At 40.4% G+C, this 15,745-nt stretch overlaps 1 protein-coding gene across 5 annotated transcripts in view; it reads left to right on the top strand.

Moving 5' to 3' along the window:
• The window catches only part of LOC133461420 (myocyte-specific enhancer factor 2D homolog), a 41,481-nt gene extending 26,480 nt beyond the window's left edge, over window positions 1-15,001 (top strand). The window contains exons 8-13 of one of the 5 annotated variants that reach the window (XM_061742328.1): window positions 645-674; window positions 3,114-3,243; window positions 4,767-4,947; window positions 9,015-9,083; window positions 11,444-11,494; window positions 13,469-15,001. In XM_061742328.1, coding sequence (XP_061598312.1) covers window positions 645-674; window positions 3,114-3,243; window positions 4,767-4,947; window positions 9,015-9,083; window positions 11,444-11,494; window positions 13,469-13,889 — 882 coding nt within the window. In that variant the 3' untranslated portion in view covers window positions 13,890-15,001. The remainder of the gene's footprint in view (window positions 1-644; window positions 675-3,113; window positions 3,244-4,766; window positions 4,948-9,014; window positions 9,084-11,443; window positions 11,495-13,468) is intronic. The other 4 variants (XM_061742329.1, XM_061742330.1, XM_061742331.1 and 1 more) reach the window with 4 other exon arrangements.
• Window positions 15,002-15,745: the final 744 nt, after the last annotated feature.

The following is a 15,745-nucleotide window of genomic DNA, read 5'->3' as shown; positions in this document are numbered from 1 at the left end:
ACGTTAACTAATGTAGCAGTTACAGATGGTGGGACAGGACTAAAGTAAATAAAGGGGCTGTAGGCTGTACATTTGTACATTTTAACTGAATGTTTTGGGGGTTTTTCCAGACTCGTGAGATAGATAACAGCTCACTATCATCATTATGTAGCCATGATTTCCTCAGGTTAGACAATCAAGATCCTCTGAATCACACATTTAAAATTACATTGGGTTTTTTTGTGTGTTAGGTGTCAGTTTGTTAATAACTTCAGTTTATATATATATATTTACCGGTAATGTAGGCTCAGCTGTTGCGACCTTTAACTACAGTGAAGTCCTATCAGATGAATCTATTTGAATTATAGGTTTGATAAATTCATCTAGTTGTCAAACGCCGCCTTTAACTAGAGTTTTTTTTCCTCCTCAGTTTGTTGACTCATGACACTAAAATTTACGTTTTAGCTTTCAACTGGATGTAACTGATGATGAAGTGTGTGTGATGTAACCAAAAGCTCCAGCGGTGTAACAGCATTTACGATCATTCTTGTGATTTCAGGTGCACCTTATTTTTATCTGCTTTCATGGAGTTAAATTATTGTGAAGATCAATGTTTTATTCAAATACTCCAGAGTTGTAACCCTCTCTGTTACCACCCTTTGCAGACAGAGGATGAGCTGGAGTTGGTAAACGAGGTGATTTTCCCCATGTCAGCTACTCGCATGAGTCGACGGCAGTCGATTGTCCACATGTTTAGCATGGATGAATATTCTGCAGGAGTTTATTGTTTCGGTCTTACTCCACTGACATTTCTTTGGGATTAGTTTGTACTTCCCACCTGACTGCATGTGGTTCAGGGCTCATGGTTGTGTTGTTCCAGCATTTCTTTGGCTTCAGAATCATGAACCTGTTAGCGATGGCCCAGAAATCCGACGTGCACATTAATCAGCTCAGTTCAGCAGAGCTGAGTGTGAGTGATCCCTGCAGGTTCCAGTCAGGCCCATTTACCTCATCGTACTGTATGATGCCACTCAAAGCATGGGTGTCTTCTCACATTGTGGTGCGAAGCGCTGAAGAGCATGTTCCCCGTTCACTGACACTTACACACACTCATTCCACCATCCACCAAAATAATAGGAATCTTTAGAAGAAAATTAAAAACTAACTGGAATTACATTAAAGGCATTTAACCCAAATGTTTTTCCTCAGATGCATCATTTGCATGATATATTTCAAAACTATGTAATTTCCACTTTTTGGTTGCAAAACTATCGTTACAATTATTAATGAATTGAAAGATTTCATTTCAGCTCATCAAACACGAGCTTTTGATGCTTCAGTGCAGAAGCTCAAACTCACAGATCAGTTTTATAATCCTAAAGTCAACTTCTATATTTCACAGTTCTGCAAAGATAATGATAATCATTAGTTGTGGCCCCTTAAAAGATACTTTTATATAAAAAATAGAAAGCAATAACACCAGTAGTTGGAAACAATGCCTAATTAAACCTAAATTTAATGAATGAATTTACTCAGCGAGGGAAAATGGAAGCTGCTTTCTGCTGTTGGTGCTCGTCTTTTCCGTCTTCTACGCTCCCTTGCGAGGTTGAAAGGCAAGATTCTCATTTTCCTGAGGATGGTGATTAATTTTCATCATTCTCACCCCACTGCCTCTCCTCACTTCTTCAGAGGCAGATAATTGAATCTTGCTCTTTTCCACGGTCCGGTTCCTCTCCCTCTGTAAATTCAGTGTTATTCACAACTCGCCTTGAACGTTTCCTCTCACACACGGGAGGAATTACAGAGCAGAATTATTATATCTGTAGCCTTTTATAGCAGCTTTTTTTCCCCTCCTCACAAAGAACCTCAATTAGCTTTTTCTCAGTCGTTTCAAAGACCGAGCAGAATGTCAGTCACATCTTTTGTTGGAGAAACACTGAATATGTTCTCATGTAAACGCTCTGGCTGATGCACAGAAGCTTATTGGCCTCAGCTCAGAATCAATAAAAATGTAAAGAACTACTAAGCTTTTTGCTGGTATTATGTAAAGCAGCAAGACATAAGCTTATCTTTAAATGAGATGAAACAAGATCTTCTCCACAAAAAATGCACATACGGGTGCTGCTGAATAAATAAACCGTTGATCAAAAACAGCGACACCATAGGGAAGTGCAGAAATTATTAAATGTTATAATAGTTGATTATTTATCATTGAATTTCACATAAAATAAAAAAAATCCATATCTGGAGTACATTGTTTATTTTGTGTTTTATAAGTGTTTCCTACAATTTACAAAACCAAACAGTTATTTGATTAATTTAGATTTAAAAATGTCAAATTAACAGATCTCTAATATATGTATACATATATGATTTAATTTTTACGCTTTAGGTTATATTATCCTATGAATTGTAGTACTTTCAGCATGTATTATAGCATTTTAAATGTTTTGTCTGGTTGTTTAAAAATGTGGCCTTTACATGTTTAAAAATATCAAGAATGAAGAAATTCACCAGAATAACATGCATGATAAGACTGCAGTGAAGTGAAAATTGGTCATATGCAGTTTAAAAAAAAAAAAAAGAAAAACAAAAGAAATGAGTGTTTAAAAATGCATGTATTACTTTTATTATGTTGATTTTGAAATCATCCACAACAAAAAAAAAATCCAAATTAATTAGCCTAATGTATTACTACTACTACTACTACTACTATTATTATTTACTATTAGTGAATAGTCAAATAAGTTACTTACGTGGAAGCTTTGGTCTTTTTAATGTCACACAGCTTTGGCAATAGTTAGTCGAATTGTATTTTATTTTTTCCACTAAACTTGGATTAGAAGCAACCTTCCTTAAGAAGTCAAGTCTGCCTTTTCCACAGTCGTAACTCAGGGTTGAATAAATGTCCTTTGATGTAATTCTCCCGCATATGTTCCACTGAAAACAACAGAGCTGTTTTTGATGTGTGTCCTCAAGAACGTCCACAGATTTACTTTCCGTCCACATCATTGAGAATCCTAACATGTGCACATCATCATTCCCAGCATGTCAAAATGAAACGCATCTCAGTTGTGGTTCATGTGGAAGCTGCGTCTTCGCTCAAGCTAATATGTTTCCCTCCTCTCTGACAGAACGCCCAGCGGCTGGCGGCCGGAGCGCAGGTGGCCCAAACCCTCACCACGCCGGTGGTGTCTGTCGCCACGCCGAGCCTGCTGGCGCAGGGGCTGCCCTTCTCCGCCATGCCCACGGCGTACAACACAGGTGGGGGAAAACACGGGAACTCAACGAGCTCAGGGGCCAATCCCAATACACCCCCTACTTTCTACCACTAGCCCTAAAAATGAAGCCACAGGCGTAGGGCTTTTTAATCTTCCCTAGGGATTGGGACACCACTTGCTACGTCACTGCGTGGTTTATGTTCGGGTACGTAAGCGACTGCGTAGTTACGTTTGCACATACGTCACACCATATCAGGAAGCTCAGAGCTAAAAGCTGTTTTAATTTCAGCTGTAGCGCTGTTAATATGCCACTTTATTAAGTTTTAATATTTTTTCAGGCGTAAAAGTAAATGTTAAGATCCGCAAGCTGGGCTCAGTTTATCCAAATAACGCCTGTTAAGAAATTTGCTCCGATGTTTTCGGAGATGAGAAGAGGCGATTTATGGTTCCGCGTTAAATCGACGCAGAGCCATACATCAGCCTTTATTCTGGCGAGATCTGAAGATACAACGCAACAACGACCAAGTGAGTGATTATGTACATTCACTGAGTGAATATTATGAAAGTAAAATATATATTTCTCGCTAGAAATGTAATCAAAACGCATTTTTATGCAGAAACTAACTCAAAATATTGATTTTATTCACTAAAAATTAGAAATGTCCGCCATGTTTTTTTTTTGTTTGATTCAGTCTGCAGATGATGACGTAAAGCATTCTGGGAAATTTCTCCCTCGGCCTCGGTCGCAAAGTCAGCATCTGAAATCCCTCGCTGTGAAGAGTTAGATTCATACTCCCTACCCCTCGTTATGCCCTCTACCCCTACATGCAAATAGGAATTGGGACAACACTACCCTCAAAGGAACGCGCAAAATTTAGGGGTAGGACTGAAAAGTAGGACTAGGGCAGGGGTCTTCAACCCAAAATGTTGAAAGAGCCATATTGGACCAAAAACACAAACAACAAATATGTCTGGAGCCGCAAAAAATCTTGTATGAGCCTTAGAATGAAGGCAACACATGCTGCATGTTTCTATATTAGTTATAACTGGGGGAAGATTTTTTTTCATTATGCACTTCGAGAAAAAAGTTGAAATGTCGAGAAAAAAGTTGAAATGTCGAGGAAAAAAGTTGAAATGTCGAGGAAAAAAGTTGAAATGTCAAGAAAAAAGTCGAAATTTTGAGAAAAAATTAAAAATGTCAAGATTAATGTTGAAGTACAATCTCGAAAAAAAGTCGAAATATCGAGAAAAAAGTCGAAATTTTGAGAAAAGTCGAAATGTCGCGATTAAAAAGGAAAGGAAAAAGGAAGAAAAAAAGAGAAAAAAGAAGAAAAAGGAAAAAAAGAAGAAAAAAAGAAAAAAAAGAAAAAAAAAGGTCAAACATTTTTGAACAAGCTCCAGGAGCCACTAGGGCGGCGCTAAAGAGCCGCATGCAGCTCTAGAGCTGCGGGTTGCCGACCCCTGGGCTAGGGGGTGTATTGGGACTGGCCCCAAGTACGCCATTACGCTGAAAACAAACAACATGAGGGTTCTTGTTGAGACTTGTGTGTCATTTCCTTCTCTCAGAGTACCAGCTGACCAGCGCAGACATCACCGCTCTACACGCTCTGGCCTCTCCCGGCAGCTTGTTGCCCACCAGTGTGTCCACGTGGCAACAGCAGCCGGCCGTCTCCCACCAACCGCAGCCTCAACAGCAACAGCAGCAAACGCAGCAGCAGCTCAATCTCGCATCACTCAGCAACTTGGTGTAAGTCTTTTATTCCATTATCCGTATCGCCTCGTCAGCGTCCAGCTCTTCTTTAGACCTGCACTTACATGCCTTGCGGGGGATTTTCAGAATAGCTCCGTCTAACAGCTCTCAGTCCTCAGACGACCTCCCAGTTGCTTGCATGATCTCTCATATCATGACCTTAAATGCAAGCAATTCACATCCTCTTTTTAGTGATCTGGTCTCTCACCAGCATCCTACCATCTCAGCCTCTCTCATGACATCAGTCTGGACACTTTCCTCTGCTCATGTTTCAGTTTGCACCATGAAACATGAGGGAAGAACAGGTTGTTGGGTTTTTTTTTAGGGGGGGGGGTGTAATATCACATGATGATTGCACACATTTAGATATTTTGGATTTTCATCGTTCTCGACGTCGGCTAAAATAGTATTCAGTTTTGAATAAATATTTGATGAAAAAGTGCTTCTAACAATAGCTGGCTGAAGTGGATGTGTTCATTTTAAAAGGAAATGGTGGTCAGGGGAGGGGAGGGGTTCGCGGCTTTAGACAACTAAGCCATGAAATTTACCCTCTCTTTTCTTTGTTCCTAAAATTGTCTTAAACCTTAGATTCTTCATAATTCACATTTGTGTTCTTAAAAAGGTCATACCCACATACATCAGGAGAAAGTTGAAAACAGTTTAATTTGTTTGATTGTTCTTGGGACGGTGGCGTTGATGGCCTCAGCGGTGACTATACAGATGTCTTGATGCACACGCGCAGGAAATCTGTGGTGCTGCTGCTTGGATGTTAAAGGGTCCAACTATTCTCTGTGTGCTCAACAAGAGCAAGTACATTTGAGATAAATGGCTGTTTTAAATAATGAAAATGATCACTTTAGTGTGTCTGCTGTTATATTCAGCTCTAGAACTGAAGAAATGAGTGCTTAAAAGTGTCTTTTTAATGTGCGTAGCATCTGTTCTGAGTAATCCTGATAAGAAAATGTCAGTAGCAAAGTTCACTTCAGTGGTTGACGATGACGTCTGAATCCTCTCGATGTGGAGGAGCAGCGGCTCGACTCCGAGCTCCTCCCGGGTGACCGAACTCCTCACCCTATCTCTAAGGGAGCGTCCAGCCACCCTGCGGAGGAAACTCATCTCGGCCGCTTGTATCCGCGATCTTGTCCTTTCGGTCACTACCCAAAGTTCATGACCATAGGTGAGGGTAGGTGCGTAGATTCAGGGCCGCCGCAAGGGGTGTGCGACCCGTGCGACCGCACGGGGCCTCGCGCCCCAAGGGGCCTCGCGCTATGGGACGTTTTTTTTTTTTTTTTTTTTTTTTTTTCCTTCTATCCCTTATAAATATCAACAGTCACGTTCCATTACAGACTTAAATGTATACTAATCTGTGCATATCAATAAATATATGTGCAATGATGTGCTTGCTGATGGATGTTGCTGTTGTTCAACACAACTGATCAGACCAAGCGCAGACACAAGGTGCTCTGATCCAGACGGGTGGAGTGTGTAACAAACTGTCACACAATGTCGAGAGAACGAGACAGATTCAGGAAATTTCCATCAGGGAATGAAAAAAGAAAAAAACTAAAGAAAATGGAAGAGTTTAATGTCTCTCTGAAAGGCTCGTTTGATAAATTTGTTACAAAAATCACCGATCCGACCAGGTCTCAAGCAGCCGTGGGGCCCGGCGTCGAGGCAAGCCCAGATGATGATGAGGCAGGGGAAGGTATGCAATGCTTCATAATGAAACGTGTATGTGTTTGTATCCAGTATTTTGCTAATTGGAGGGTTAAAATTGCGCATATAGACACCCGATCAGACCCGAAAACCCCCAAAATTTTGTGCGCAGGAGTGTAGCGAGCGTGCGAGGGCCCCCCCCCGACCATTTCGCACAGGGCCTCACAAATCTCCCAGACGGCTCTGCGTTGATTGACCGGTAAATCGAGAGCTTCGCCTTTCGACTCAGCTCCTTCTTCACCACGACGGTCCGGTACATCGACCGCATAACTGCGGACGCTGCACCGATCCGTCTGTCAATCTCACGCTCCATCGTTCCCTCACTCGTGAACAAGATCCTGAGATACTTAAACTCCTCCACCTGAGGCAGGACTTCTCCACCCACCCGGAGAAGGCACGCCACCCTTTTCCGATGGAGAACCATGGCCTCGGTCTTGGAGGTGCTGATTCTCATCCCTGCCGCGTCGCACTCGGCCACAAACCGCCCCAGCACATGCTGGAGGTCCCGGTCTGATGAAGCCAACAGGACAACATCATCTGCAAAAAGCAGAGATGAAATCCTGAGGTTCCCAAACCGGATCCCCTCCGACCCCTGGCTGCGCCTAGAAATCCTGTCCATAAAAATTATGAACAGGACCGGTGACAAAGGGCAGCCCTGCCAGAGTCCAACATGCACCGGGAACAAGTCTGACTTACTGCCGGCAATGCGGACCAGACTCCTGCTCCGATCATACAGAGTCCGGACAGCCCTTAGTAGAGGGCCCTGGACCCCTAACTTACTTAAATTCTTACTTATTTACTTATTTAAATTCTATTTAAAGGAGCGACTGGTCTTTTCAGGTAGACTATTTAGCACAAAATTGCCGCTTGAAGTTCCTGCAGCTGAAGGAAAACACGATGACTGGTACAGTAAGGTGGTTTAACGTTAGATACACTTTTGTAATACTTTTACATAGAAAATACAACTTTGTTTTTGTGTTTTCTGAAAGTACATTAAGGAAGTGATACTTAAGACACATATGGCTCTTATTTTTTTTAAATGTTTGGTACAGTTTCCTTAAATAAAATATCTGACTTTTCAGCCGAGTACCACAGAGATACAGCTCGCCTTCCTGCCACGTCTTTACAGCTGTGTTTATAATAGCTGGTTAGATTTTTTTGTAAATGACTGTTACAGATTAGCGACCCACGTCAGAGTCAGAGCAGCTGCAGGGGTGTGAGATTCAGGGTGGGGGCTGAAAACAGGAAGCTGGGCAGTTTTACTGTGATGTCACGGTACAAACACCGAAACAAGTGCTCTCAGGCACAAAAAACTGTTTGGTTGTTTTTTTTCCCCTTTAAAGACAAGTTTGAACAGCAATCATAATCTTCACTAAAACTTTAGTTGAAAGTGGGGATCCCTCGCAAAGTTTTGTCACCTCTGATTGGACCGCTAAGTTTGCCAGCCTGTGTAACAAAACGTTTTGACGTTATGACGTCCACTCTGATAAAGCCATAACTTTGGTTCCTCAGAAGCAGTGAGGATTATATTCCCTCACAATTACATCTGAAACAGGGTTTGTACGTTTTGAAAAAACCTGGAAAAGTCATGGAATTTGAAAATGTAATTTTCAAGGCCTGGAAAAGTTTTGGAAAAATAAGTTCATCCAAAAAGTTTTTGGAAAAGTCATGGAATTATTTTTCTCACTTAATGATAACATTTAGTAATAAAAGCCTATAAGGTAAGATTTAAAATTGATCAATAAATATTTCCTAGCATCTTGCGCATCATGCAGATCGGATCAAGTGACCACATTCTCCAACAGTTATTACAGTTATATTAGATTACTATACAACATATACTACAACATAGAGCTGGTATATCAGTGTTAGTTTAAACAAATGTTTATTTTGTATAAAACCACAATTGTCATTAGATCTCCACTGTGGTGACTTTTTACATAGTTTTATTCCTATATTTCATTCATACATTGATTTTTTAGAGGTCATGTATAGTCATGAAAACTTGCTGCCAAGTCAAGGGAAAGTCATGGAAATTAATTGGTTAAAATGTGTATGAACCCTGTGAAAGCTTCCGCAACGTCATAGAATAGGACACAGTATGTGGCTATTTTCTTAAAAAGAAAAATGTATATATATTTATTTAGCACAACATGAAGAAATTCACATTCTTTATTTTTTTTAAAGCATTCTCCCTCTTTCTCAGGATTAATTAGAGACTGCAGAAAAGCATCCATAGTAGATTGGTATCTTCTTTTGAACATGGGTGCAGCTCCAGAGCTGCAGGGTCCGGGCTGGAGTTTAACGTGAACACCAGTGTGAAGTGTGTTCTCTCCTCTTGTCCACAGCATGTGGGGCGTGGACAAACAGAGCAGCGAGCTGTCTAGCCAGGTGTCCAGTCTGGCTGCCAACCTGAGGTGAACAGCCACTCTGGTGTGTGTGTGTGTGTGTGTGTGTGTGTGTGTGTGTGTGTTTTGCCTCTAATGCAACACACATTCAGCATGTGTTGTTTTGGATGCTTTACATCTTGCACCAATAAAGTCTGGAGTTACTAATCAGTTATTAAAGCCCTTTAATCATATTTTCATCATATTTCTGCAATAAAAGGCTTGTATTCATTTAAATCATCAATACAAATGTAACCAAATCCTATTGATTTAATGAGATTAGTTTATGATTGCAAGTCTTAATCATAGACACAGTTGGAGCAAGTGGGAAGAAACTACTTCATCTACAGGACTGTCTCAGAAAATTAGAATATTGTGATTTTCTGTAATACAATTACAAAAACAAAAATGTCATACATTCTGGATTCATTACAAATCAACTGAAATATTGCAAGCCTTTTATTATTTTAATATTGCTGATCATGGCTTACAGTTTAAGAAAACTCAAATATCCTATCTCAAAAAATTTGAATATTCTGGGAATCTTAAACTGTAAGCCATAATCAGCAATATTAAAATAATAAAAGGCTTGCAATATTTCAGTTGATTTGTAATTAATCCAGAATGTATGACATTTTTGTTTTTTTTAATTGCATTACAGAAAATAAAGAACTTTATCACAATATTCTAATTTTCTGAGACAGTCCTGTATATTACCTGACATAAACTAAAGATCTGGGCTTAACTGCTTGTGAAGCGAAACAACCCTTCAACAATGGCCATTATACGTTGCTTTTCTCTGCAGCTAAACCCCTGGAGACCCTTCCAGATGTGCAGTGTTTGTCATTAAGCTCAGGGAACATGAACATGTCACAGCCATGTTTGATAAGTGGGATCAACACGCAGGGATCAACACCGCAAACATCTCAACTGCTGCAGTCGCATTAACGTGCAGGCGCACTCTATTATTATTATTACATAAGCGAAATGCTGTCCAAATTATCCAACGCTGTGATTTTACAGACAGTAATCAGCTTAAGCACATAGCTATTCTTTTACAACTTCTGAGTCAATTAAATGAGATAAAAGTGTTGTCACTGCAGTTTCCCCTCTGACATGTAGCAATATTCTCAGTTGCTCCTTACGATTGTATACGGTACTTACACTGTTCAATATGTTCAAACACAAAGAAAAGGGACTTTTTCAGTTACCCTCCCTAAATAAATAAAGTCCTGTATTCAGATGTTGACATCTGTTGCCATGGTCACGTTTCACAAAACAGTAAAGCTCATGGGCACTTCACTCTGAACTGCCTGGGCTTATAAATTGTGCGATATAAATAAATACATTTTCCTTGAATTATGGGATGTGCTGCTCTAAGAAAACTGCAACTCTGAGGAATTTTATTTCCCTGCTTTATTTAATGCCCAAAAGGCACATTTTGCATGTACATGTAGGAATAAAACTCTGAGGAAGATTAACGTCATCAAGCCAGAGTTCTGACTAACTAAACGCAAGTCTGATTAAGTCATTAAAGTTATGTTTTTCATGTCTGAAAAGGGGTTTACTCAGCTAACAGTTACATGAGCTTCAAGAATCTTGACATATTTTGTGTTTTAGTATAAGTTATTGGCTTTCAGTATTTAACATGAACACTCTTCCTTCACTTCAGTTTATGCAGCAGGTTTGAAACACGCATGAATATGGCCAACTATTAAACACTTACAGGACTGTCTCAGAAAATTAGAATATTGTGATTTTCTGTAATGCAATTACAGAAACAAAAATGTCATACATTCTGGATTCATTACAAATCAACTAAAATATTGCAAGCCTTTCATTATTTTAATATTGCTGATCATGGCTTACAGCTTAAGAAAACTCAAATATCCTATGTCAAAAAATTAGAATATTCTGGGAATCTTAATCATAAACTGTAAACCATAATCAGCAATATTAAAATAATAAAAGGCTTGCAATATTTCAGTTGATTTGTAATGAATCCAGAATGTATGACATTTTAGTTTTTTTAATTGCATTACCGAAAAAGTAAAGAACTTTATCACAATATTCTAATTTTCGGAGACAGTCCTGTATAAAGGTCTTATAACGAGGCTTCAAAAGCCTTCAAATGAAAAAAAAAAAAATGCAACCATAACTTTATAATACAGATGTGATCAGGGGATTTTTGCATAAACACATAAACACAGCATAAACCTTGTCAGTTCAGTAAATGTTGTGCCGTAAGCAGAAGTTGTTTTGTTCAGAGAACATTATTGCTGTTTGGGGGGACGGATGTTTCCTGCATTAATCCTCTATCCCCCCCACCTGCCTTTAATACACCTCCTCCCTTTTGGTTTGGGCTCCAACATTTTGTTTTCTTCCCACAGTGTTGGCTCTCCGTCCAACCTGTTCTTGGGTAGAGATGAGTGGTTGGGCCGGTACTGTATCACACTTCCTTTTTCCTGCGTTGTCTGTTCGCTTTTGGCTGCCTCCTCTCTCAGCATGCCCGCCGTTGTCTGCAGTCAAACAGGAAAGAGATCTAGTTCCGGTTTCCGCCATGTTTCTCTAACCTGACATTACTCTGTTTTCTTCACGTCATCGCTGACTCACAGCAACACCACTCTGTCACACAAATCATTTCATGCTTCCCGGGTTGTTCTCCTGATCTTTTGGGAGCAGTTTGGGGCGTCGCTTCTGCTTTTAAAAGGATCAGAAAAAAAGACGTTTTTATGGAGTTAATCAAGTGTGGCTTTTTCCCTGTTGGTGCTGTGCTCTGTAATGTCGGGTTTGTTTTCACACGAGTGGTTCCCTGGTTAGTCATACGCTTGATCAATGTGGCTGATTATCTCCAGATTATGTATTTGACATTAGGGCTGGGCGATATGGACCAAAAGTCATATCTCGATATTTTCTAGCTGAATGGCGATACTCGATATATATCGATATTTTTTCTGTGCCATAATTGGGGTTTCCCCCAAAGCATAGCATCTCTGTTAGCTTCATTTTTTTCTGAGGCAAACCCTTAAAAAAACAGTCAGTTTTAATACAAAGCCTCGTGCCAAATGTCACACAGGTTCCTTTATTAACAGAGGTCTGCACAATATCAAAATGTATAAAACAAATGAAATAAAAATAAACTGCCTGCATATATAGAATAAAAATGCTTCTTGAATAAAATAAAACAAATATCCCTTTCCTGCATAACAATTAAATTAAAATACACTGTGCAATTAATACAATGTAGACCAGGGGTGTCAAATGTGCGGCCCGAGAGAGGTTTTCATGCGGCCCGCGAGAAGTTTCCAACGCAAAAAACCAAAATGTTAATTTACTAAAAAGGAAGGCATAAATAATTGCAATGAATCGCAGCATATCCGATAATATATTTCTTCTACAAATCCATCGTTATTCCACAAAGAGAGCAGTTTTCGACATTTTTTTAGTTTTCTAGAATGCATTTGTCGATTTTATTTCTTTGTAGACGGTCGTTTATTTTTATTAAATGACTACTATTATATATTTTTGCAGGAAAAATATCACTGCTAAAAAAGATGATAGAAGATATGTATTTGGAGAATTTCAGTTTTGAATACGAGGATAGTGACAAAGTAAAACAGTTAAAAAAGAAGCGCTGACTTTTTCGGCACACTGGCGTAAATATCCGCGCAATTTTTAAAAATAAAGACACTTAATTGTACTGGAAAAATCTCTAAATCACAAAGAAACACTCTCGGATTTAATAAGAAAGATTTTGCTTTTAATTAAATTTCCTATAAAAAAGCCAAATATAAAAAAAAACATACTTGTTTCTGTTTATCTTTGTAAAATGATATTAAAAGTATCTTACATAATTTGAAAAAAAACGAGAAATTTCAAGAAAGATCCTGAAGAAATATATTTTACATAATTGTAAACAAAGTGTAAACAAAGTGCATATTTCCTTTAAAATTAACTAAACTGATATTGGATTAGATAACAATAGTAAAAAAAAAAGAATTAGAGAAAAACTTTTCCGCACCGTTTTTGTTATTTGGAGCGTGCGGCCCGCGAGAAAAAAATAGGTCAAATCCGGCCCGCCAAGCAAAATGAGTTTGACACCCCTGATGTAGACAGTAACAGGCAGGCTTTTCCACTGAGGTTGACAGTTGTGCAAATACCAAAACATTTGTGCATATCTCAAATAAAACATTCAAGTCAATTTGTCACAAAATAAGCTATATCAAAATCATAAAAAAAAATATTTTTTTTTTAAATCAATATAAACGATATTGTTTCGTAACATATCGCGTTTGAAAATATATTGATATATATTAAAATCTCGATATATCGCCCAGCCCTATTTGACATTTCCTTTTTCCGCTCCATCTCTCATCTTCCTCCCGTTTTCTCCCCGTGTGTGTGATTGTTTCCAGGCCGGTGACCCACATACCTCAAGGTGCCATGCTGACCGTCAACACCAACTCCAGCGTGAGCATCAAGTCAGAACCCGTCTCCCCCGGGCGGGATCGCAGCACGCCGTGTCCTCCTCCGTCTTCTAGCACGCCGTCCTCGACCCCGGGAGGAGGAGGGGGAGGAGGAGGGGCCATCCTGACCGCCCCGCCCCAGTATCCCAGCTCCCTGCTGTGCCTGGAGCCCCCGACCGGCCGCTCGCCGGCCGACAGCATCAGCAGCAACGCCAGCTCCTTCGAGGGCAGCGACCGCGACGACGCCAGCGCCGGTAACAGAGGTGGAGGCGGCGGCAGCGCCGGGGCGGAGCTGCTCAGGGCGGCCAATGAACCAGAGCAGGAGGGAGGAAACATAAAACGCATGAGACTGGACGCCTGGGTCACATAGACGCAGCAGCTCTCTGCAGCCACAAGGTTTTCTTACCTAACAGTTCAAACACACACCCATTGTTAGTATCCAGTTGTCCCGCCCCCACTGCCACGTGACACTATCATCACACTTCGGCCTCTGTCTCAGTTTTACTCCTCAGCTGCATCACCTCGGCTTACAGGACCTCGCACCCCCCCAGAAAAACATGAAGACAAAAAAGAAAAACGTCCTTTTGGGGATTTTGCTCTGAGGGAGGGAACGGCGGCTCAGAGCTGCGCTGGATTCAAGTATGATCCTGACTAGAGTAACAGTGTTTTTGTTTTTGTTTTAAGCCTTCTTGCTTGAATGAACTCTACTGTTTTTGTTTGGTAGGAATGAGGCGTTCAGGATTTAATTTTTTTTCCTGGCAGTCCCATGAAACCACAAAACATTTCTTTCACACGGTCACTTGCATCCCGATCCCATATTTTACACCGAGCTGTTTCGGTGGCCCGTCAGACATAACGGGACATCTGCTGCATGCCGCGCCACTTCCTGCTCCTCTTCAATCCAGCGTCATTTTAGATTGTGTGATGTCATTTCTTCCCCCAGAGTCGTTTCCAAACTGCACTAAAGGAAATTAAACTCGATCCGGACGAGTTTGAGAACTTGAGCGTCCGCCCCCGGCGCCGATCAAACAGACTCGTAGTGTTTTTAGCGTAAGAAACGTTTGCTGCCGCCGTCACCAACCTCATGCAAGCAGGCAGACCCCGAGCCCTCAGGTGGCACTCTGCAGCTGTGGAGTGGAGCACCCTGCCAGAGTGCCAATGTTATCTTCTCTTGGTGATTTTAACATATATAGATATACAGTCAATATAAATATATGCCAAATTCCTCTTGCACACAGTGTAAGGACACTGACAGAGTCAGTCGCAGCGTCGTGGAAACATTGAGAACTAGAAACTGACTACAGGCTGTCACTTTGATCAGACTGGGTGCTCATCCCGTCCTCCCACCGTTTTCTCTGGAACTTGGATGGAAATTGTTTCATCAGAAATCCAGCCAGTCACTCAGCTTATTAAACAGGAGTAGATGCCATTCTTTTAAACGCATAGGAAGTTTTATGAGCCTTTTTTTTTCTCTTTTTTTTGGGGGGGGGGGGGGGGGGGGGGGGGGGGGGGGGGGGGGGGGGGGTAGGGAAGTATATGGTTCTTTCAGTCCAAGTGTTCTTTATCTGTTTGTATTTTAATCATGTTTTGAAGGTCCGTTAGTCGTCCAGAAGTAGTTCCGACTTTGTATGAAAAATCACTCCTTATACAAAAGCTTTGATGTCCTCTTTAGCTCTCTATATCTCTCCTTTAGCTCTTTGCAGTGTTTCAAAAAGTGAAAGGAAAAGACATTTTCTATATTTCTACCGCTTCAAGTTGGCGACAAAGTAAAAATAGCTTTTCAGCTTCAACGACGTGTATGTACATATGAATATATTTGCATAGACTTTGCTAGATATCCCTAAAAACAAGCAATGTGTTGATTCTCAGTGGATCTGTTTGCATATTTGAGTGTGAATTTGATATGTTTTGAGCTATGGTGCAGGGGCGACTCTGTAGTACCGGTGGATCGGACTTGTTTCAGTAATCCTATTTTATTCTAGTGTTGATGGTGTGCGCACTTTGTCTCACTCAAAGAGGTTTGCTTGGTTGTGGTGTCATATGCTCTTGCGACAAATTTTTAAAACCCCACAATCAAAGATAAATTGTACACGGTGATGTAAACTCATTATCATTATTATATCATCATCATTATTATTATTATTATTAGGACAATGCCGTTCACTTATAGTGTAGTTAGAGATAAAGTACACTTAAAAAGTCTCTTTTCTGTATAAAATCAGTAAT

This window comes from Cololabis saira, chromosome 15 (assembly GCF_033807715.1).
Source record: "Cololabis saira isolate AMF1-May2022 chromosome 15, fColSai1.1, whole genome shotgun sequence".
NCBI lineage: Eukaryota > Metazoa > Chordata > Actinopteri > Beloniformes > Belonidae > Cololabis > Cololabis saira.
The sequence above is the reverse complement of the archived record's forward strand: the minus strand, read 5'-3'. Positions and strand labels throughout refer to the sequence as shown.